General features: G+C 32.8%; 2 protein-coding genes across 4 annotated transcripts in view; one reads left to right on the plus strand and one right to left on the minus strand.

Moving 5' to 3' along the window:
- The window catches only part of LOC145935078 (uncharacterized), a 90,700-nt gene that overhangs the window by 65,212 nt on the left and 1,708 nt on the right, over nt 1-23,780 (plus strand). The gene's annotated exons all lie outside the window — the stretch shown is intronic.
- On the minus strand, nt 493-23,672 carry LOC145935080 (uridine phosphorylase 1). Of its 3 annotated transcripts, none has more exons than XM_083036135.1 (6): nt 23,407-23,672; nt 8,308-8,431; nt 6,546-6,707; nt 4,944-5,129; nt 4,471-4,803; nt 493-4,189 (listed from the first exon to the last, which is right to left on the minus strand). In XM_083036135.1, exons 1-6 carry the CDS (start codon nt 23,439-23,441, stop codon nt 4,007-4,009), a joined length of 1,023 nt encoding a protein of 340 aa, XP_082892261.1. In that variant the 5' UTR covers nt 23,442-23,672; the 3' UTR covers nt 493-4,006. The 3 variants fall into 3 exon arrangements, with proteins under 3 accessions (XP_082892261.1, XP_082892260.1, XP_082892262.1); XM_083036134.1 differs by lacking the exon at nt 23,407-23,672 and adding an exon at nt 12,649-13,444; XM_083036136.1 differs by lacking the exon at nt 23,407-23,672 and adding an exon at nt 10,918-11,319.

Here is a 23,780-nt window from a genome sequence, read left to right on the forward strand (position 1 = left end):
TAATAAACAGTTTTTCGCTCGAATCACGTGAATAATCTCGTCTGATTATTATTTTCAGACTTGGAATGAAATTGAGGATAAGAATCAATGCTACTAGATATTTTTTTTATTGTCCTTTTATAACGCACAATCAACAACGTTTTTTTTTTTTTTTTCTTTTTTTCTTCCTTTTTCCTTGTAACTTATGTACCAGCAATTAATTTTTAAAAGGACATATTAGACGTCTCGTGCAGATTAATATATAAATAATCGAATTTATACAGTGAGAGAATACAATTAGATAGTTGTATATATGTATTAACGAACTTACGAATAACAGAACATCCCGCTGATATCGAGGGGACACTTTATTATAGATTAATATTATAATAGTTATATGCGAGAGAGAGAGAGTGGTGTAACAGTGAAGGTTTTATAGAATAAATATTATAACATCATGAGTAGGAGAAGTAAGCGTTATGGATTCACGAAGAGAGTAGAGATAAGATCGAATAAACATATACATATGTATATTATACATATCAACGTTAGGTACACATTTTTGTTAATATTTTTCGTATATGTTATAAATATGCATCACAGATATGTCGTTGTTCGTGGAACGAAAGGAAACATATATGATGACGATAAGAATCGGTGAAAAAAAATATAACCCGTTTGTTCCGAAAATGTGCATCAGAACGGAAAAAAAAGAAAGAAATTTTTCTTAAAAAGATGTATTTTAAGATTTTTTTTATTATTTAAATATTCAGCGCAAAACAATGGCATACTCGATAAAAAAAAATCAATATAATTCATTTATAATTTTAAGATCTATCTTCTAATTCTCTTCTCTCCACAAAAAAAAAAAAAATAAATTCATCATAGATTTTTTTTGTATTGAATTCTTTAATTTTAAAAACTCGTAGAACGAAAGGATTATCTGAAGGTCGCATTTTGCTATATGTGTGCTCAATCTTTTTGGAACATCCTGTATATTTTATTGCCGGCGCCTAAGAATAATTGAAAAATGTAAAATTAATATTTAAGCGCTCCTTGCGAATGAAAATAGTATTTCTGGTTGATCAAAGTGCAAAGAAAAATATGGCAAGTACAATGAAAAGAATTCTCATTTGTTTGATACTAACGACGTGTCGTAATGAAATAAATATTTTTTTGGGTACATATAAAATAGAGAAATCGCGCATATAACAATGTCAGTGATCTATTATATTACATATCGAAACTCTAAACTCTGGAGTTTTTTGCGTCGCGATGAATATGAGCGACGAATGCAAATCGTATCCATTTGCTAGCAACAATCTTAACCAAGGTGTATCATACAATTATACAACTTTGCTATTTTTCTCTTTCTACGATAATAGAATATTAATAATAATAATAACGAACATAGAGTATAACGCGAACGTTCAGGGCTGGACAGTATTTCAAATATATGTTGTTTAACGTTATGTTTGACACATAAATAAAATTATAAATAAAATGCAATATATATATTAGTTTCTTTTAAGGACTTTCGTATTCCGAATAATATCTTTGCATTCTTAATACCTTATAGTATGCAATGTAATAGTATTCATAAAAATTTGTCGAGTAAAAAAATGAAAAAGCTGAAAAAAATTTTCTGCAAAATTTTAATAATATCTTTTGCCCAACCCTGCGGACAAAATATCACGATTATCGGTCGCGTACTTGTTTGCCACTTTTCGCTATAATTTTGTAATTTCTAATTTGTGATTAATAACGTACGATTATCATCTTTTTTTCGCATTTAAAATGCTCACGATTCATATAATTCGCTTAAATATGTATGAATATTACATATTTGTGTGAAAATATTGGTTATTTTGTGTTGTGAAAAATTTGTCCATTATTTTGACAAAAATATACGAATTACAAATGGTTATTTGAGAATGAAGATGAGAATGAAGATTTGTGTATTTTTTTCTGAATTTAATTTCTAAGCAGAATTATAACATTGAACACTTGAAATTAGATTTATTGGTGTATTGGCCAATACTTACAGAAAATGTTAGCATGTGGCAGTATAACGCACATTATTGCAGATAATAATTAAATTGCTCGTGATAAATCGGTCGTTGCCATTTGAACCAGTTGTCATAGCGCATTTATTATAGTGTAGTACACTCTACATAATCTTCGATTATCTTGTTTCAACAGTATTTAATAGAAAACTCAAATCGCATTTTTTGCACACAATAATGAGATACAATACATAAGACTAATTATAAATATCTTGCGATATGGCATTGTACAAGTATCTTGATGGACCAATGTAACGGGAAGTTGAGAAAGGATTAAGAACAATATTTATTGATTATTTTTTTTCTTTCGTTCCGCGCCACAGTTCTTTTTTCAAAATATTTCGAAGCGTTTATAAGAAGAATATAATTTGCCAGACAACAATCTCCGTTCAAACGTTACTTTTATTACAATTCCTAATCCGATCTCCGTAACTTGAATCATGATTGGGAATATTCTCAAAATTTACATATATATATATGATACTCCCCGGTCTATGTTACGGATAACAATTGAACGAAAACACTCTAGTTCTTCGACTATATATATATATATATTTTTTTTTTTATATGGAATGTGTGCTATCAAACTTCCTAAAGTGTTAATATACGTATATAGATTCTTCATATCACCGCGTATGTCTATTATACATACCGGCGATTACGCGAGGCTAAATGTATAATTTTTCTCTCGAAACTGCTCTCGATACAACAGGCAAACCGCGGATAGGTCCGTTAGCGAACTTTTGTCTAAATCCTCAATATAAATCCCTGAAAATTTACGAGACAATCGTCGTCACTCATTTAGGGTATAATAGAAAATAAAATCTTCGTGTTTAATCAGCAAATACGCGAACGTTCTTGTCTCCGTGAATCCTAAAATTAAATCTCTACGAAATGTGACCAATTGCACTATAATTTTGATTAACTCCCTCCGATTATTCCATTTCCTTATCATAGCCGCAATTTTAATCCTATATCTGAAATTTGCTGTTTTGGTTTTATAGACGAAAATTTAAGTGACGAATTCATTTCAATATTATAGATTACAAGATATATTTATTATTTACGATTCGCGTTAATCCAAAAACGATGCAACTGATCACAAAAGATATGTGTTTGTGAAAAATGTGCATGGTTTTCTCGTTCGAGCGCAGTTTGTATATTTTTGCACACTTTGTACTTGGGTCACCGCGCGAAATAAACGGTGAAACTTTGATAGTCGCTTCGACATTGATAGTCGTTTTAATTTTCTTATGAATCTCAGGAATCACCGCATCATTGTCGCGCGTACGGTGGTTTTCTCGCAATGCGAGAAATTATATAATTCTTGGCTAAAATTGCTATCAATAATTCATAAAATCCAAGGAGCCCAAGCAATTTTTTCAATAAAACATTTAATTTAATTTTGAGCTAATTAAATATTGAAAGGAAATGATATACATCAAAATTAAATATAAAACAAAATTGTGCTACTTAGTTGTGCAAGTTATCTGTACTCAAATATGTTCATTCGATAAAAAGAATCATAAATATTTTAATCAAGGATTTTATCAGAAAATTTGAATATTGGGGCAGATTTCTAAGTAATTTAAATATCACGTAGAGCAGCGGATAAAAAAAAACAATAATAGAAATTTTATATGTTTTGCGTTATTCAAGAAAAAATTCTATTACGCCGTACAATATTTAAATCGATCAAATTTGCTCTTGTTTTTCTATATCCCCCGTCTATGTATCTTCTATTTCAAATCAAATATGACATTTTCGCGCGTCTCTTGCTACGCGACTCATCTTATGAGCAAAATTGTTTTTTTGCAAATAAATAGATGAATACGGGGCGGTTTGTGCGGAAATGTAAATTAATCGCGAACGCCGACTCCAAAATCGAGTCGATGTGTCCGATCGCATCGTAAGCCCGGGAGATTTTCGTAGCAGCAGTTTCCAACTCGCGTCGCGACAACTTAATCGTAATTCTCGGATTCCTGCTGTACCAGTTTGAACCGACGCGGACTCTTCACGTACATAGGACCGTATCCTTCAAGAGAGAGACGACCCTTTCGTAGAAGGTACGTAGTGATGTAGCGAGCGATCAGCTGCTGCGGTCGCATCTGCCATTCTTCTAACACTTCCTTGGGTGCTAGAATCTTTACAAATCACGAAAGCAATCGATTAGATAGCATCGAGAGACTATATATCATAATTGCGAAATCTTTTCTCGGTTTTAATCATTTCCCGTTCAACAAGTATTACACTACACGTCGCAAAATAAATCTTGGCAAGTCCCGCGAAAGATAAAATACAGAGGTGTCTTGATAATCGCTCTGTTTGCAAAGCACACAAATATATACGCGATATAGGTCAAGACGCGAAGCGAGCACAACGATATCGAAAATGTAGGTATTTCTAATCTACACATTAGATATACCTGATCGCCTTTAAGTCGGTCCAACAGCGTCACGCATATAACAGCGGACTGGATGCCGGCGTAATGCGTCAGAGCGGCGAAACACAGGCTCTCCATCTCGATGTTCACCACACCGGCCTTTTGTAGCTTGGTGAGATACTCCATTTTTTCGTTCTCCGTAAATTCGCAGAACGCGCCGTCCAGTCGACCCTGACCCTCGTAAAAGTCGTTGGTGCACATAGTTTTGCCGACCACGGTGTCGTAGGGATCGTCGCGATGGGCCAGGCCCTTAAGATCGCGGGCCAGCTGTCGGTCGAGTTTGGCTGGCCTGCGCACCAGCTTTCCGAGCACCATCTGCAACGAGAAACTCGCGTTTATAATCCTCAATCTTTTTATATAATAGATTTGCAAAAATTTGTGTGATTGAATTATTCGCTCTTTTTTTTTTCTCTTATATATATATATAATACATGAACATTTTAATTAAGACTGACCAATTCCATGTGAGGTTTTACCGTCTCGTCCACAGCCTCCTCCGAGATAATCACTGTACCACCTTCGTAGCCAATACCACCGCAAGTACCGATTCTGATGAAAACTGGATCCTTCGCTTTCGCATGGTACATCAGCTTGATCACTTCGTGTAGCAGGATGCTGACCGAAGGTACGCCCATACCATGCTAGATATATACATATATTTTTTTTAAATAATGACGTTCGCTTGAGTTTTTTTTATTTTTACGAAATTTAAGTATTATTAATTATATAAATCTCAGTACTCTTTAATTTAAATCTGCTGTACGTTTAGATAATTCTATTATTTCATAATCACCATTTTTACAATCCGTTTCAATGGAAATATGTGGGATATTTTTATTTTATTTAAATAAACTGGTTATTTGTACTGGCAAAATTTTCAAATTCCACGAATAAAATATATACGCTTTGTGTTAAAAATCTGCGGCATCGAGAAAGCATTCACTCGTGAAAGGCTCTGTCATAAATAATTCTTTTCATCATCCAAATAATAACAAAATTGCGTTTCAAATTTTGCGCGATATACTGTGTGCGTAATTCGCACAAAACGAGACGGTGAAAAATGATTTAACCATTCAGACACATAAAAAAAGTATTTTAATGGCAAAAGCACGTATGATTAGCATGAAATATTTTCAAATTTTTTCTTTACTAAGAACTGTCTTTATTAAGGTCGATCTCATCGATGCTAATAAACTTGGGAATATCAAGAATGCTATTCTTTTTTAAAGTAACATTTTAATAGTATTACTTATGATCACGATATGCTTCGTGAAAATGGCAATGACTATCATATTTGAGACCATTTGTTTTCTGAAGATATCATTTATTTGAAATCAATTTTTAATGTACCTTTGGTACTTAAAAAAATCAAGTTTTAATAAAATATAGTACCAATGTTTATTATTTTCTAATCTTCGAGAGTTCTCTATTAAAATATTAATTTTGAATTTTTTAAATAATTTTGTAATGATTATTTGAATATACATATATTATTTGAATATACATATATTATTTGAATATACATATATTGCGACACTATAAGTGTGATTATAATTTCTTTTTATGTTACCATCGTTATAATATATTATTGATATACTAGCAATTTGTAGAAATTATTTAATATGTTATGATTCAATATGTATATGTGTATGTATATTCAATATGTATATTTCTATGCAGAGTTAACGTAAATTCAGAAAAATTCAACGCGTATCAATTTTCAGTCGAATAATGCGAGATCGGTCACGATTTGCATGAATTAAAGGACAACAACTTTCAAGCGTATCGCGAGCAATGTTTATCTCATTAAACGCTGCGCTAAATAAATACGACTCGACGTGTTTGTGCGAAATTAAATCTGGTTGACGGCGTAAATGTTTCACCATGAACGGGTTCCAATTACGATGGTACAAGCGCTTTAAAAAAATTCAATTCATTCCTCGTTTGTTCGTCTACTTGACTTTCCTCGCTAATTGAGCGGCAGCGGAATAAAATAAAATTTTCGTCTTATAATGTCGAAGGAATGTTTCGGAACGATCGTAGTACGATGGACTTACACTGATAGAGAGAACCGGGCCAACTTTGTACATAGAATAGCGGTAAGAGTTCTTAGTGATGTCGAGAAGGGTCGTTCCGACTGGCAGCTTGTGACCAATTTCCTTCATGATGAAGTTGGCAAAGTTTTCCATTCGTTTCGGTGTGCCACCCATACAGACGAACTACAACGTAAGAACACGACCAGAATGTTATTAAGAAACTAAAAAAGTTGAAAAAAACGAAAAGAAGAAAGAGAGAAAAAGGAAATACACGTGAATTGATTGCTAAAGCGATGCGCTCGGAATCTGTCACTTCGGAGATGTCACATTAATTCTTAAATGTCAAAGATCGTGTGGTTAAGATGATAAAAATAAACCAGTAATGGTCGATGGTGTAATTGCATGTCATTGAAATATATTTCGCGATTTATCGACGTTGACCGACATCACGAGCGTATTGCGTGACATTATCAGCCGCAATTGTGATACTGTGACTAGTATATGTGCATACATATATATTTGCTGTTCACGATCCGAATCGAGTGTCAAATACAGAGAGGAAAGACGCATTGACTGAATCGATTATTGACAAATATAATAAATATCGGTCGAAAAATGCTAACTACTCTTATCAAAGGAGGTCAAAAGCCCGATATTTATGATTGATGTAACATCATATTTTTAATAATATGGCGCGTCGCTTTAACAGTTACGAATATTTCCTTTTTCTCTCTTTCTTCCTTTTTTCTTTTTCAAATTTTTTAGTTTCTTGATAATGTTCTTGTATAAGTTTAACGCGACTATACGCGTTAAAAATAAGACTGATTACTTAGCTTAATAGCTAAATAGCTAGAAAAAAATAGACTACAAAGAGTCTATAAAAAAATCAAGTTAGGATATAGATTCTTATTTATATATTATATCATTTCCGTGATATGTGCACTACACATACTTCGCGATATAGTATTTAATTACAATTTTATAATTAAATTAAAAATACACGAGAGAAATCTGTTTCTGCGGATATACTTTATATGAATACGGCGGAATCACGTTGATATAATTATCGCCTGATTATATACACAATTACATTTCGTTGAAAAATTTCATGTAATATTTATCAATGTGCATTATGTAATCAATATAATGTATGAACGCAAGAACGATGTAAATTAAAATACAGCTTGTTAAAGAAAACAGAATGGCAACTAGATAATAACATGATAATTTTGTCTCATTTTTATAATATCTGACGACGCATTAATATGAAATATACATATTTAATCCAAACAGAATCAGGCATTCGGTATAAAAACTACTAATAATAAGACATCTAATAATAATATAATAATAATAATTGTTTAAATATTTGTCAATAATCATATTGCTGTAAATTTCCAATATTTTGGTAAATTATTAACACATGCAATTTTTTAAATTGATTGGAAATGAAACAAATCGGCTTCGTAAATCGAATTTCAAGAGTGTGTAGAAATAAAAAAATCTATTATTCAATTTCATATGACTTTTATTTTAATAGAGTTTTAATTCCAGACTTAGTTACCAAGATATTGAATATTGAAAATTAAAAAGTTTGGAAAAGCACAGTTAATTAATTTTTTATTAAGTAAAAAAGTCGAGAGATGTAAAATCAACTAAAGAGTACGTTTGTAAAGTTTCTTCAAGTCTTGCAATCAGGCGACTTTCTGTATTCGTCTCGCAAGAACATTTCGCTTTATTTTCTTGAGCAAATATATAAATGGGAATTATTTATCCGACTTACTTTGACGTCGCCGAACATTTCGACGAGATCGTGGGAACCGCTGCCGAGCGCGAGATGATACAATATATCCTGATCCATGAGCTCGATATTGGGATTTCGTAACCGTACGGAGCCATCGCTGTACCTGCATGAAAAATGAAAAATATGTATTTTATTTACATTCACTCACGCAGAACATTTCAAAAACTAACGTTCAAAGAGCTCTCTCTTTTACACAGTTATTATATTTAATACGATAAAGAAATAATTTCACTCCGCGGAAATATGTAACATAAATATATATAACATGCATCTTGATCTCAAAGCTATATAAAAATGTTTTATTTACATTTCTGTAATATGCGCTACACATGTATCGCATGTATCACATGCGTTTATGAAACGTTATAACTCTGAACTTAAACAGGACCAATTAGTACTCGATAATTGTTTGCTGCGCCGTAAAATAATACTCCGTAAATTATTGAAAGAATTTCGGGCGTTTATTAGTGTCTATTTAAGCAAAAGTGTTTACATTCGCACTAATCTAAATTAAAATTTTCTATTCTCTCTCTTCGCTCGTATTGTCATCAAATTTCGTAGGCATGTGTCTATGTCGTGTAAAATCATGAATCTGTACTCGCGCTCAATTTTTTGGATCGTCGGGAACAAAAAAGCGAACGAACGAGCGAAATCCGATTAAATTCCACGTATGGCCTTTAACATGATGACGTCACAAACGTAATTTTCCGGCAAACGAAGGGCATATTGCTAATTACATCAGCGTCGAAAATTGATCTCGTTAATGCGCTCGTAAGCCTTAATCAGTTTCGGCCGCCGACGGAGTCGCGCATCGTAATTAAGTCACATATCTCCGTTCATCGGCCGAATAATTATACTTCATTTCTGACGTCTCTCGGCAAGCGATATAAAACGCGCAATGTGAGTGTCGGAAAAGAATTATTTCCCAGATATCGGATTGTTGCACTTGTGACATTTGTGGAGAACGTTTAATATTATTATAACTTGTCAAGTAATTTCTCACAGAATATAGAATGTATCCGGAAGCTGTCACGAAATATGAATTTCAAATCGAAGTTTTTGATGAATTTAGTATCAGTTTTTCTTCAACTTTGTGCACATTTATATATATATATATATATATATATATATATATATATTTATGGAGCTATAAAATAGTTATTTTTAACGCTTGATTAACTGCAAGCCAATAAAATTATAAAAATATAGTACAAATTTATCTAAGCGAAAAATCTAAAAATAAAAATTTGGAAAGGCGAAACTTAAAATGTCAGAAGACATCAAAAATAAAAATGGGTGAAAATCGATCCGAACGGAACAACAGAATCATGGATGTTTGTTCATCTTAAGGTTCGTCCGACTGTTTGCCTTTCTAGACTTATACCGAAAGTTTTCTATAGAAGAAAGTATCTGATAGTTCACCTTCTTCTCTCCCATTGTTCCTGAACATGTGATATCGTTTAGCAATACAAATGTATACATTTCTTTTAATCCCGATAGACTGTTGTCGAGATTAGTTTCGATTTACGGTCGCGAAATCGCGCGCAGCTATTCATCCATTTAATCACGTTATATTTCGGTTACACACATCTATTTCCGGATAAACCGTAAATACCTAGCAATAGGATTTTTCTCAGAAATCATTCTCTAATTTGAATTCAATTATGAATTTTATTGCAGGATTGACATATGCAGATTACACGAAATAAAAATACTTGTTTCGTGAGAATTCTCTGTCATTATTGTGATTTATTTTTACTCGTTTTGTTTTTTTCTTCGAAATTTTTATATCTAATTTAATGTATATAATCACATTTATAAATACCTCACCTTGTATGAAATATTCAGAATTACCCTTTACTTTTTCGGACATAGACTTGACTAGAGTAATTACTAGGTAATTATTTTTTAATGAAGATTTAAACATGTTTTCCGTCACATTTCTCAATTTTTATTTTCAACGCGATAATTAACAATCAAATTATGCTTTATTGATAAAGTAAAGTTCAGCTAAAATTAATTGAAGAAAATTAATTTTAGATAGAATTATTTAACACAACAAATAGAAAGCTTTTAGCAAATTAAATTTTATTATAATATTGCGTAAGACTATACGCGCGCAATTATACAATTTTCTTTTTTTTTTTTTCTTAATTAAAAATAATATTGAAGAGTGAAAAATTGCAATTAATTATAATGATGGTATATCTTTGAGCGCAGATACGCATTAATCCGTTTACTGATAAAGGAGTTTCTTCGAAACGTTTCCTCTTATCGGATAAAAATGAAGGTGGAAAATCAAGTACAATCTGACCTTTAACAGTCACATCTTCCTATTGATCACAGGCGTAAATGGGTTTCTTCATACCTTGTCACATTATCAGATAAAGTAATTTCTTCGAACAATCGTCTCCTTTATCCGATATCGAAGGGGGAAGCTAATTGTAAGTGTAACCTGACAGCACTTTTTTTTATTATGGCTACAGATAATAGTTTTTCTATCCTATGCTGTTATCACTGTTTTTTTTTAATTTTTAAAAAGAACTCGTTGCTTCCTACCACTTGAGATACCTTTGCTCGTAGACTTACCAAGGTGTCTCCGTTTTTGCGTTATCTGTCTTTCGTAAACTGTCGCTAGCTTTGCGACGAGGCTTCCTATTATTCTCTTCGCGGTCCGACGGAACTCAACGGAAACTATGCTCACGCAAATAATGTGAGGAATGTGTGAAAATACATAGTCTACGTTTCGCGGAGTTGCGTTCACCATATTTCCGTCATTTCCATCGCGAGACACAGCTATGCATCTTCGTTGTAGAATCGCGACGAGTTATTGTTCAATGTTTCGCGCATCTCACAATAACTTCTGATATTGTTCACATTCAAAGATCAGAGAATTTCGTCTCGTTCTTTTCGTGCAACGTTTATGCTCGAAACATAGAATTATATACAAAAAGGATAGTAGTATTAAATTTTACGAGTATGTAGTACTCGTAAAAACAATCCAAAAAGTTTATACTGTAAAGTTACATCGTTTTCTGTAATATGCTGAACAAGATACGAAGCGAACAATGTAGTTAAAATTAATGGAGTTGAAATTAATGATTCAATGACATTTGAGAAATAAGAGAGCGTATTTTTCCGATAAGTCACGAGCTTGCTTGACGTTATATCCTCGAGTAACTCCGTGAATAAAATCGATTCTTGTGGTCAGTCGGGTCTGTTCGTAGAGACCCGATCCGACTGCCAGTTCCCTTCAGGAACAAGGTATTTTGCTTAACCGAACTGTCGTACTTGTACCTGACCTTCCTATCGCAAGTATGTTCTCGTTTAGCATCTCTTTACACGGAACAGACGATTCAATTCTGTATTATAAAACGGAGTTCAAACTAATCTTTAAGAAATCTTTCAGGCATCAATCCATTTTTTTTCTTTTATACTATTGACAACGAAATGAAATTGATCGCAAAATGTTAATAAATATTCTCGCGATAACAGATTTAATTACTTGATAGTGTCTTTCTGAATTTTAGGATTGACAAATATATTGGAAAAATATTTTGTTAACGATGTGGCAGAATGAATCTTTTCGATAGCAAACGTTAATATAGAGCTCTTTTCCTTTTCAGAGAGGGATTAATTTAGCGAATTTATCTTTGATGAAAAAAATCGATTTTTTTTAAACGTATAAAACATTTTAAACAATTGCGTTTTTTTGATAATGTGAAAGAGTTAATTAATTTAGAAAAAAAAATAATTTACATAGCTAGTTTAATAATTTTAAATAAGATTTCAAACTTTAAGCTTCGTTCATTTAAAATTAGCTGAGGAATATATTTATTTTTAATAAAATGAAAACTTTGATATAATATTATAAATACAAAAGTTCAAATAGGAAATGAAACTAATAACAACCGAGCATAAAAATTAAGTTAGATTGGATAAGCCAATGTGCGTCTTGTTCTTCATTTGATCTTCGATCGCTTTGAGGATCAAAACGCATGAATATTTTGTCAATCGATCTGTTGAAGATGATGCAAAGAAAGGGATTATAGTGATCAAATCAAATAAAAAAAAATTTAAGACAAGTTTATCACGCTTAATTTTGACGCCTGGCTATTATATTAGCTCATTTCCCATCTAAACTTAAACATTTTTAATTTTTGCATAACTCGTTTCAATCGGCGACGTAGAAATCGAATCAGAATGTTATTTCCTCTATCTTTATCTATCTTGTCTTAAATCGGTTGACGTTATTTAAACCGAGTCGGATCGAGCAAGAATGACACTTTCCAGTTCTCTCTACAAAAAAAGCGCTTCTACCTAACCGGACTGGTGTATTCTCTGGTCTCTTTGGTTTTGTCTTTCTCCACCGATAGCTTCAGGGAGCAAACATGTTCCCCCGACTCGTCCAGAGTCCCATTCTGGCAGGTACACGTCGGCATTATTCGATCCTTTCCCGCGAAAGTAAGAGAGGCACCAATTTTTCACACGAAATTCACCAGCACTTTGACGAAAAATCGGCGGTTCACCGACGTTGTTCCTTACACGTCCTCACAGCCTATCCGGTGGGAGATCTCTTGCGTAACTAGTCAGTCACGATAAGCCACGATACTCGGAGGAATGTCTCGCGTTTCCGGATCAGGTCGTGTCGAACAAGACGAGATTTTTTTCGTGATCGAAACAGGGCCGGCACCGATGTTAGAATAATTGACGGCGGTCGCGACGAGACTCTTTATACATCACAGGGTACACGCAACGTTCCCACCACACCGTCACCAATTGCGGCTGCCAATCGTTCAACATGTCTCTCTCCGAGCACAAGCGTAACCGGTCGCGGCGACTAGTTGTGGGTACCAATATAAGCTGCTGTCGAATACAGACATCGTGCGAGTAGCAGCGAACGCGTATACGGGGTGCCCGGGGATGCACGAGTCTTTGAAAGCAATTTCATCGTTAATGCAGTTTACGTGGGGACAAAACGAAATTTACGAATCTCATCCAGATGGATAAATTTGTTGTGAGGATGAAGTTCTTATCGCGCGAATCTTTCTCCTGCTTTTGTTACTGAGCAAGCGCGATCTGAAAATGAAGTCTGACGGCATGGCATATTTGTATGTATGTGTGTATAAGATATATATATTTCATCTTATTTCTATTTTTATCCTTTAGTCTCATCACGATATTATTAGAAACTTTACTATACTACTCATTATAGTTATTTTACCGTTTCAAATGATAAACCGCTAATTGATCGCGCTAATGATCTACTATTTTCAAAGACATTTTAATAATGAATTCATTAACCTTTCTGCCGCTAATAATGAAGAGACTTTAATATTGTTACAGTAAGTACATCGCGCAGATTAGAACCGGCAAATATTATATTATGGCGTTCGACTTATCAAACAAACTTTGTTCCCCTAACATCTTTTTCTCGCTCCAAATTTATTCCCCGAAACACCGTTTTCAATTATCAGGGTCATGTGTTACATAATTTCTTGCATGATTTGTGTTACATAAAACTTTCATTATAAATTATCGAAATACAACGGTTCAATATTCCGCACATTACGCGCGCGCGTATCCTTAATTAGAAATTGGACGCAAATTAAAATCACCAGGGGGAAGCTATCCATCGTATTAGGATCGTCAATCTCACCCGGGAATGAGATACGCGTTTATCGAGTTTTTTGCGATTGCGAACTGGAAGCCGAGAGGTAGGTAACTGCTTGGAATGGAATTCACCATCTCTCCACTAAGCCGGGAAATTGGAGTTATTCTCGCGCGGTTATGAGGGTCGGGGATATTACGTAACTCCTTCGTCCCACACGATTGCATCCCGCATCCGTCCCGCGAGAAATGTCTTTCGAGATTTTTTTTTATTTCCGTTTGTGTGACCATTTCTTTTTTCCGGCGCGTGGGTGTGCTTTTCCATCGGGGGGAAACGGGTTGAAGGGGGTTGAAGTTCTAACCACGGGGCTTCCCCGAGCAATTCGCTCATAAATTGCCTCGAGGCTTCCTGCGAGATTTCGATAAACAAGTCTCAGCCGTGTCGACAAACCGGCTGTAATATTTTCTTAATAATCCGTTACGGAAGATTACTTTAATTTCCGCTGCGCGATTAATTACGTGCGAGATTTTATATTGTCGTAATAGAGTCATGCTTTTTTTCCGGATGGAACACATTTATCGGGATTAAATTAGATAGAGTTAATCCCAAGTATTCAGGATTCCAATTATGCTAAAAAGTTATAGAAATATGTGGATATTGATTAATTATTTCAATGTAATGTGTGTTATAAAATGTAATGAGAAAACTACTATTTATATTTTGTTAGAATTTTTATGAGTTTTCTAGAGTTGTTAAAATATGCGAAGAATGAAGTATTATTATTAATTTTTATTAAGATTCTTTAAAATTTCGATTCTCCTAATTCAAATTCAATAAAAATTGCAATGAATGTCGACAAATAAATCTCTTCCCGTTGAATTACACTTTTAATACCGTCCTGAGAATTACTTTAATTTCCGGCTTTTATTGTCCATCTCAAACCACTTTTCCAGTATTCTTGACATTAATGATAACAAAATTGACGATGATCTCACATCGCAACGACGCTTAGCCGCTATTTCGTTCATTACGAAATTTACTGTACGCTTTAAGAAACACACACACATTTGTTACATATATTGATAGATATGTATATATTTAAAAAATTCATGGACCACTCTATTAACGAATATGTAAGTCTCGCGAGACGGATTCAGCAAACGAAAACGTTAGTTCTCCAATGATCTTTTGCGAGTCGGTGCTGGATCGTTGCTACTTTTAGACTGGCGATGCCAACCAAATGCTCTGCTTTCCAAAATGCGCTTTGCACCATTAAACTGACTCATCTTTTGGCAAGCGGAGAATAAACGTGAGCTTAAAGTTATTGATATCGATATGAATTATTGTTAACGTTAAGTAATAAATATTAAGTCTTAGCATATCTTGATTTAGTTATAATAAACGATAATATTTTTGTTAAGAAAAAATCTCGGCTTTAAATTTATTAAATATTTATCATTAAAATCAAAAATTTTGAAATAACTTGTATAATAAAATTAGCTTCATTTTATTCAGATTTAAAGGTTAATTATATTCATCATTAAATTATGGGTGGTAACAAAATTTCTTTGGAGAAGAGATATATTTGATTGAGAAGTTTATCCTTTCGAAAGATCTGTCACGCAATCATCGAATGCACTATTATTGTACATTTAATAGAGCAGTATGCTTTGAACAGATACCAATCTTACGGTTATCGATTATCTGATAGAATACGTTTTTTTTATAATGGATCAATTACAGATTCGAATCAAACAATATTGTAAATAGACAATAAATTGGTTCGCAATATAAACTAATCCACACAATCTAAAAATACTATATTTAATTTAGCAGTACTAAAACAAAAGATACTGATAATTCCGAGATATATCCATAGATATATTACATATAAATAGAGCTTTGTGCCATCTCTGCCTTAGAGCCGCGCGTATCAAGATAAATGAAGATTTTCCTCCCTCGTACATGCGCATTCGTCGTTTTTTTTTCCTCGGCAGATGCTTGAACGTAGTATTTTTACATAAAATAAAAGACGCTATTTTCTAGGCTGTCAACAGAAATGCGCGATTGCACATGCGCGAGGGAGGAAAATATTTCAATTATCTTGGCACGCAGTAAGATAGATAAAGCTCTATCTATACGTAATATACATATCTGTGGACATATCGCAAGTGTTTATAATAATCACGTGATGTTTGACTGCTATAAAATTATAATAGAAAAAAAATATATATAATATATCATGCTTTTATATATTAGCCAATCTTTCATTCAATGAAGAAGAATTTTTTTTCAGATTTAAAACATCAGTCATGGAATTTGACTTTTAAGTTTTGTAGTATAAAAACCCTCTTGGGTGAATGGAAAAAAAATATTTTTAGAATTTTGCACTCTCTAATCAACACATTCAATGACTTTGAATTCAATCGCAAATGCACGAATTTTTTTTCTCGTGATGTAACAATTCCTTTCACATTTTAGTTATATTTCAAACTTATTTTTCTTCACAATAAAAGTACTCTCCTGTATACAAGAACGAACATATTGTCATCTTTTGTGCTTGCTCCTTCAATTTCTCTCGCTATCGTACGCGTGACATATAATAGTGAGCACGCTTTCACGCCGACGTCCATCGATTTTGGAACTGATCGATAACGTATGAATTGAATAAGCCATATCGTACCACAGGCAATAGCACTCTTGTGCAATATCCCGCGCATATCCGGGACCGATATCTGATAGGGCGCGTCGATATCTCGTCGATCCAAACTTTGAAACTCGTCATCGCGCGCATACAATGCGCGTGCAATCACTGCGTTATCAAACGTAATCGCACGAATCAGAAACGCAGTCTCGCGAATTCGGATCTAATGCAACCGCTAACAATCGCGACCGCATAATTGAGATCATTTATGTATGTGCCGCTCAAAACGTAATATCTTAATCCGTTATAAATGTCAATGTGATATAATGAGAAGCGTCATTAATTGTAAAACGTACACACAGAAGGAGGAAATGTATTGCTGATACAAGAATATCGATAATGATACTCAACGATTAGGACTATATTTGATATTGTCATACATAGAACATTCGAGTATCCCAATTCAGACACTTTAGGCGCCTAATGTGTCATCGTTATGCAGGGAACGTGTTATCGCATTGCTCCTGACCTCTGACCTCCTTTTGGTGTATCCGGGCTTAAAGTAACACCGGGCGCACGCGTTATATACTGCACATGTTACGTCGTTTCCTTAAGAGTTCAAGGATTCCCGATGAAAATTCCTTGCAATTCTTCATGTTAAATATTTTTGTTCACCTTTCTGTTTCATTTATCATCTTCAAATTCCTGATTTCTTCGTGCTATGTACATATATATACATATATTTATAAATGTGTGTGTATTGTGTATATATCACATTTTGATAGCACGAAGAAACAAGGAATTTGAAGATGATAAGCGTAAGATGCCGCTTAATAATTTATAAATTTATGTCCATGTTTATTCATAGTGAAAATATATGACGTTTCATAAGTAAATATAATTTTTATCTAAGTATAGATATGTATATGATTATACATAATTGATATCCGATGTATTTTTGATATCGCTGAAAAGCTTGGGTGGTTATTGATCGAGCTAACGACGTAATCAAAGTTCGATGTAAACCGGGCTTATTTTGCATTACGTAATCTAACGCGAGCAGTGAAATTAAACATTGATGATATCGATTGTTTGAGCAACGAGGATACGACATATAGCGCAGATGTTCGTACGATTTTGTGCAACTGCTTGTTGCTTGAATTCTGTGAAATTGTATTAATTTCTTTATTACATGTTAATATTAATTGTACTGATAATTGATGTAATAATAATACAGACACGCATACCCCTGCTCATATATAGAGTATATATATTGATTATATTATTATTATTAAAGAGAGATAGAAAGGTAGGATAAAATAAATTTATATTTATATTACATTTATCGAAAAAATATATTATTAAATTTATTTTTTATTAAAAATTAAACATAATTTTGAAATTGTGATGGTTTTAATTATGAGAAACAAATAATTGCCGAAAACTTTAACAGAATTCTGCACGCGTGCAAGATTTTGTGATATATATTGTATATATCCTATAACTCCCTGAAATTGATTTTCCGGCTTATGTGATCGAAAGATAATAATGTGTCCCGTGAAGTCGCGTTCCCTTCAGAAATACAATAGATTACCAAGGCCTATGTGTTACTATGGCAACCGAAGAATCAGAAGGGTATGGTGAGCACGTGCGAGAGAGAATTTTGCTTATATTAACATTAATTAAGTTACCTCGCAAAAGATAGGACATTAAATTCTTGGCAGTCGGACATAAATTGAGTGTACAAATGAACAAACTTTCAACGATTTTGGGTCACAAGGTCTGAAACAGTACGAGTACAAAAGAGATCAATCTTCATGCCCATTGTGTGACATTTAACTTTAATTATATGTATATACATTGGAAAATTTATGAATAAAATATGTATGTACGAAAAGTTAAAAAGAAGTATATATATGTCACAGGGTCTTCTTACAAATCTTCAGTCTTTTTACAACAAACCTAAGCTTTTTATAAATAGCCGACCTATAAAGATTCGGATTTTACACAAGAGGTAATATATACATATGAAAACGCGATAAAGATTGTCAAGTATATAGATTAAAATTGCGAAAAGCGAATATTTTTGTTAAAGAAAAAGGAAACCTTGTGAACCTTGTTCAACGATACTTCAATTTTTAAGTTAATAATTTTTTTATTCAATAATTTTTATAGCAATATCTGATTTCCTTTTAATTGAAAAGGACAATTGCCCGGCTGAAGATTAACTATTATGAGATAGATTATTGATAAAGAGAGTCAATATGAGGATGAGGATTATCTGTCATTTAAATTATTATTTAAGTCGTAAATTATAATATAATTGCTTAAGTTTTAGATACGGAATACATTAAATTACACTAATAGATTCTATTATAATTCAAGATAATATAAATTTCAAGAAATAAATTTCAGTTTAAAAAAATAAGAAAACAATTTAATTTTATATATTTTATTATTATATTTTAATATATTTAGAATATTAAATGCAGATATTTAAAAAAATATTCTATCGTTAAATCAATGAAATCAACACGTGCATTTTTTTAATCATATGTGTGTGTGATTGAAATAATCATGTGTATATATAATGATAATAATAAAGATAATTGATAAATGCATTTATTTACTCAAATAACTAATCAAATAAAAAAAAAATGGAATTTTATATACTCAGAATATATGTAGCGTATAATGCAATGTATCGTATCATATATGCAATACACTGTGCATATAATTTATAGATAAAAGGAGAATCTACGACCCTATACTATATACTCCTTATGGGAGGATGTATAAAGTATGGCCTAGTTTTATAGAATCTTCGCAAAGTGTCCACCTTGCAGGAATACTTAAGCAATCTCATATACATTTAAATACAAGGCTAAGTTTCGCACGTGTCATCCGATAAAAACGTCACGTTTTTTCGCCTTCAGATTTATCGGTGACTCGTACTTGACCAAGTGATTATTTATTTATTATTGCGCTTCCTCGCACTCGTCGTGTATCGATCTACTTCGCTATCTATTACATTTATACATTTACTCGCGACGCGGACAGCGATAAAAAGTGCCTGACAAGACAAACATCGAAATACATCGTTGAATAAACCGACATCGTATCTACACGGTGTGTAATTACTGAATCATGGGATAGCGCGTGTTGTTGGCTGTTGAAATGAGATCGAGACTTCCGGTTCCGGTTTGTATCAATAAATGAGATCGTGTGAGTGTTTTGCATGCCAAGGATATTGCCGGCAGGTATATTAGATATATATTTCTTAGAAATTGCGTATTTATTTTAATCTTTTCCTGCTCATTAATTGTATTAAAATATATTTTTTCAACGACAAAAAGAAGATTTTTTTTCAAGATTTTTTATTGGTCAAATAACTTTAGAAATTATGAGAAATTTCATTTAAATAAGAATTTTGTATAACATTTTTTTGCCGCGCAATATTTTAAAAATTAATCCTTTGTATAAATTTTTAGAAATTTTATTTATATTATGAAAAGTATGTGATTATATTACTGATATTAATATTCTGTTTGATTTATGCGAGATTATATGGGTGGCAGGCACAGAAAGGTTTTCCTCATACTTCATCCCTTTACGAAAACAGTTGGATATAATTATGTAAAATAACAGTGAACACCTTGTGTCCATTACTTCTGTAGTAACCCATTGCAATTTCCTAAGCGAACGCGAAGCTGAAGAGATGAAAGGATCAATTTGTCGTGCAAATAGCTCCCGAATTTATTCGTAAAAATATATTCCTATTTGCAATAACAACTGTTTCTTCATCAGAAAATATTTATATGTTATATGTGTAAAGGCGTATTGCTATTATTTTTTTTCATTTGCTTTTTAATGAAACATATTTGTTAGACTTTAAAAAAAAAATTTTTTTTTTACAGAAAATAATTAAATGTGCTCACATTTTCGTTAAGAGAAATTGAAAAATATATGATATTTCTTGTGACAGCAAAGCAAAACTATACTGGGATCTATTGGACCCCAAGTGTTAATTCTTAGGGTTAATTCACGAGGGGACGTGGTTGGCACGGAGAATATAGAGAAGGGCACAATCTGCCTTTCACGTTCTTATTAATAGAGCCGCATCGATCGTCCACTTCGTTGCCAACGGAAAGCATATAAGTCAATGTACACGTACTCATGCGTTTTATTTGGCTTTTCTTTCGCATATTGTGTGTAAATGTTTTTTAACGATCTGTTCTGTGTGTTGACAACCTACCCAAGGAGAACCGAAAATCAAAATAATGTCAATTTGATGTCATATTGATTAAATTTGGTCCAAATTTTCAAAAATAATCTGAAAATTTCGTATATATAATAAAAATTTATATTGTGTCGCTTTTAATAATGTTTTGAGAGAACAATTTTTATTAAGAATAAAATAATAATAAAAGAATTAATGATAAAATAGTACAATTTGATACCAAAAAATTCTAAGTTATACAGAATATTTCAGAAATAGGTGGCCAAACTTTAAGGGCCCTATTATACTCACAAAGAATGAAAGAATTATATTCTATTAGAAGTAAACAATAATAGTACTTTATCGAATGGCTCATTAATTTATGGAAAATGAACATTTTAAGACTCTTGTTTATGACTCGTTATATTCCTGTATTGTTATGGAAGTACTTCGAAATCATATTGTTGTGTGACGAAATACGAAATATTTCGGGAATTTTTGAACGTCTTCAACAATAATCCTCAAGACATCGATGTGGAAGGAAATCATTCCCAGCAATTTCTTTAATAAGTTTTCCTAAAGTCTATTATATATAAAAAAATCTTTGTAATTTGGAAAGCAAGCAGTTTGGATGTTTACATGTTTTTTTCGTCCTTGAGTAGAATATGCTCTTTTAAAGTTTAGCCATCTCTATTTTTGAAATATACAATAGACAATATAAATTCTATTCTACACGAAATTTAATTCAATTTGGATTATAAAATTGAGTTTTAGAAAAGAAAATAGATTATAAAATCATTGTGTTTCATTCAATTTCAAGATTACATTTTATTTTAATAGAATTTTAATTTGTATCTACAATATATATGACGCTAAGAGTCAAAAATTTATGAAAAACGATTGTATTTTTAAGAAAAGATGGACTCAACATCTGTTCAATTCAAAAGTAAATAATATAAATAATTATATGTGATATTAGTGTGTGTGTGTGTGTATATAAATGTAAAGATATATTTGTACAATACATATAAATGTAATTTATATAATCATGAATTTTTCTACTTTAGTTTTCATGATCACAGTTTTTGATACAGCTAGTTTCCTCTTGCATAACTATGTTCGGTTAATCTAAAGCAATGGTTTTCGATGGACACTGACAATGAGTACTATACAATTACAGTTGCCCTAATTAGTTGCATCTGTGAATGACATTAACTTTGAAAGCGTGTGCAACAATAAATCGTTTATCGATATAAACACACTTGACTGATTCTAGTGATGATCGCTGGTCTGATTGTCGAAATGCGATTCCGGAACAATATATACATGTGGTCTATCTTGATAATTATTTTCTAGCTATTATATCTGTGATCTGCAAAGCGAGTTTAAGCAAAATTTAATATAAATGTATGAATTATGTAAAATACGCACATCTTGCACTTAAAATTCGCTATCAATTCATATTATGATAATATGATAGTGAAAGAGAATCGATCAATCATTTGATCTGATTAATTTTTCTTAGACCGTGCTTTTTTGCTCCTTTCAAATATGATTTACTTTTTAATTAGTTGCGATCCTCTTTAATATTGCGTTTAAAAACTTTATAACTTTAAGATGACTAAATAAAAATCGATTTTCCACATTTCAAAAAATTATTATTCAGATATTATAATTGCATTGTAATTTTAAAGGTTTTCTCAGACATATAATTTATGTTAGCCTTCTTTATTTTATATAGACCTATTTACTTTGAGAAAAAGTAATAGATATCTTTTTCATTGTACCTAAATATCTTTTGTAATTAAAACTCCTCCTTTCATTTTTAAACACAATGACAAAGAATGCGAAACAATAGAAAATCACGCGTTGATAAAAATATTTTAATATTCTGTGTATAATATATATACTAAAGTTGTAATATAATAAGTATATTTCGTTTCTCTCTTTTCACTAATTTACTTTCTTATTTGAGAGCGAAAGTATCTTTTACAATAGAGAAATTTTTAATTTAACAATCCCCGCATATTTTGCATTCTCGCAGCATCCATATTTCTCAAATCTCTATTCAGCGCGATGCTACGAGAGTGTCGCGCAAAATAAAATTCATCAACCTCTCACAAAATGTCAAGGATATCCGGAATAAAGTTTAGACGTATATCTTTCTTCAAATTTTACACGAATCAAAACGATATATTTGTTTTCATCTGTCAAAGTATTTTCTAAAATTGCTGTTGCATTAAACACACTAAAGCAATCTATGAAATCTTACATGTCAATTATTTTTTCAATGCTTTTTCCTGCTATTAAAATCACGGATATGATCAACGTAATGCGTGCAACTCTTTTCGGGAGGCTCCCTTTAATCACAGGGGCGCGATTTCGAAAATCTATTCGGGTCACCGCGAACGTGTCGATTTTAGTTAGAGCACTCGCGACAAAAGACGGCCGCGCGATCGACTCGGTGGCCAGCCCAGCCCTTTTTCGCGCGCCCTCGAGGAAGGCGAGCGCGTGTGCGACATTGTGAGGGGTGAGACATCGAGAATCTGACAGAGCCTGTCTCGATATTTTTTTTTATTAAACACAAATTTAATGAGAACTCACTCGTCGAGCTCCTCCTCGTCCAGCAGAAGACTCATCCTTTCCGCTTCGGAGCAGCGCGCTATGTGCGATGTGCGGATCCGCTAGGGGTTGCTCCTCCACTGCGGCAGGGGTGTAGTCCTCCCGATGATCTTCCGCAGCACTATAGCCGCGGAAACGCGCCACGATTCTACTGGCGCGCTTTCTTCCCTTCCTCCCTCTCTTTCTCTTTCTCTTTCCGTTTCGCTCTGTCTCTTTACCCCTGCATCGCTCCGTCCTTTTCTCACTATCTCGACATTTTCCCCTCCTAGTTAATATTCTGTCCCTCTTTAATTCGCAGAGACACGTTCTTTCCTCTTCCCTGCCTCTGTCTTTCTTCGCGCATGCGGTCTTTCTCC

This window comes from Prenolepis imparis, unplaced genomic scaffold (genome assembly GCF_030444845.1).
Source record: "Prenolepis imparis isolate NDT839.2.m4 unplaced genomic scaffold, iyPreImpa1.0 SCAF_4, whole genome shotgun sequence".
Taxonomy (NCBI): domain Eukaryota; kingdom Metazoa; phylum Arthropoda; class Insecta; order Hymenoptera; family Formicidae; genus Prenolepis; species Prenolepis imparis.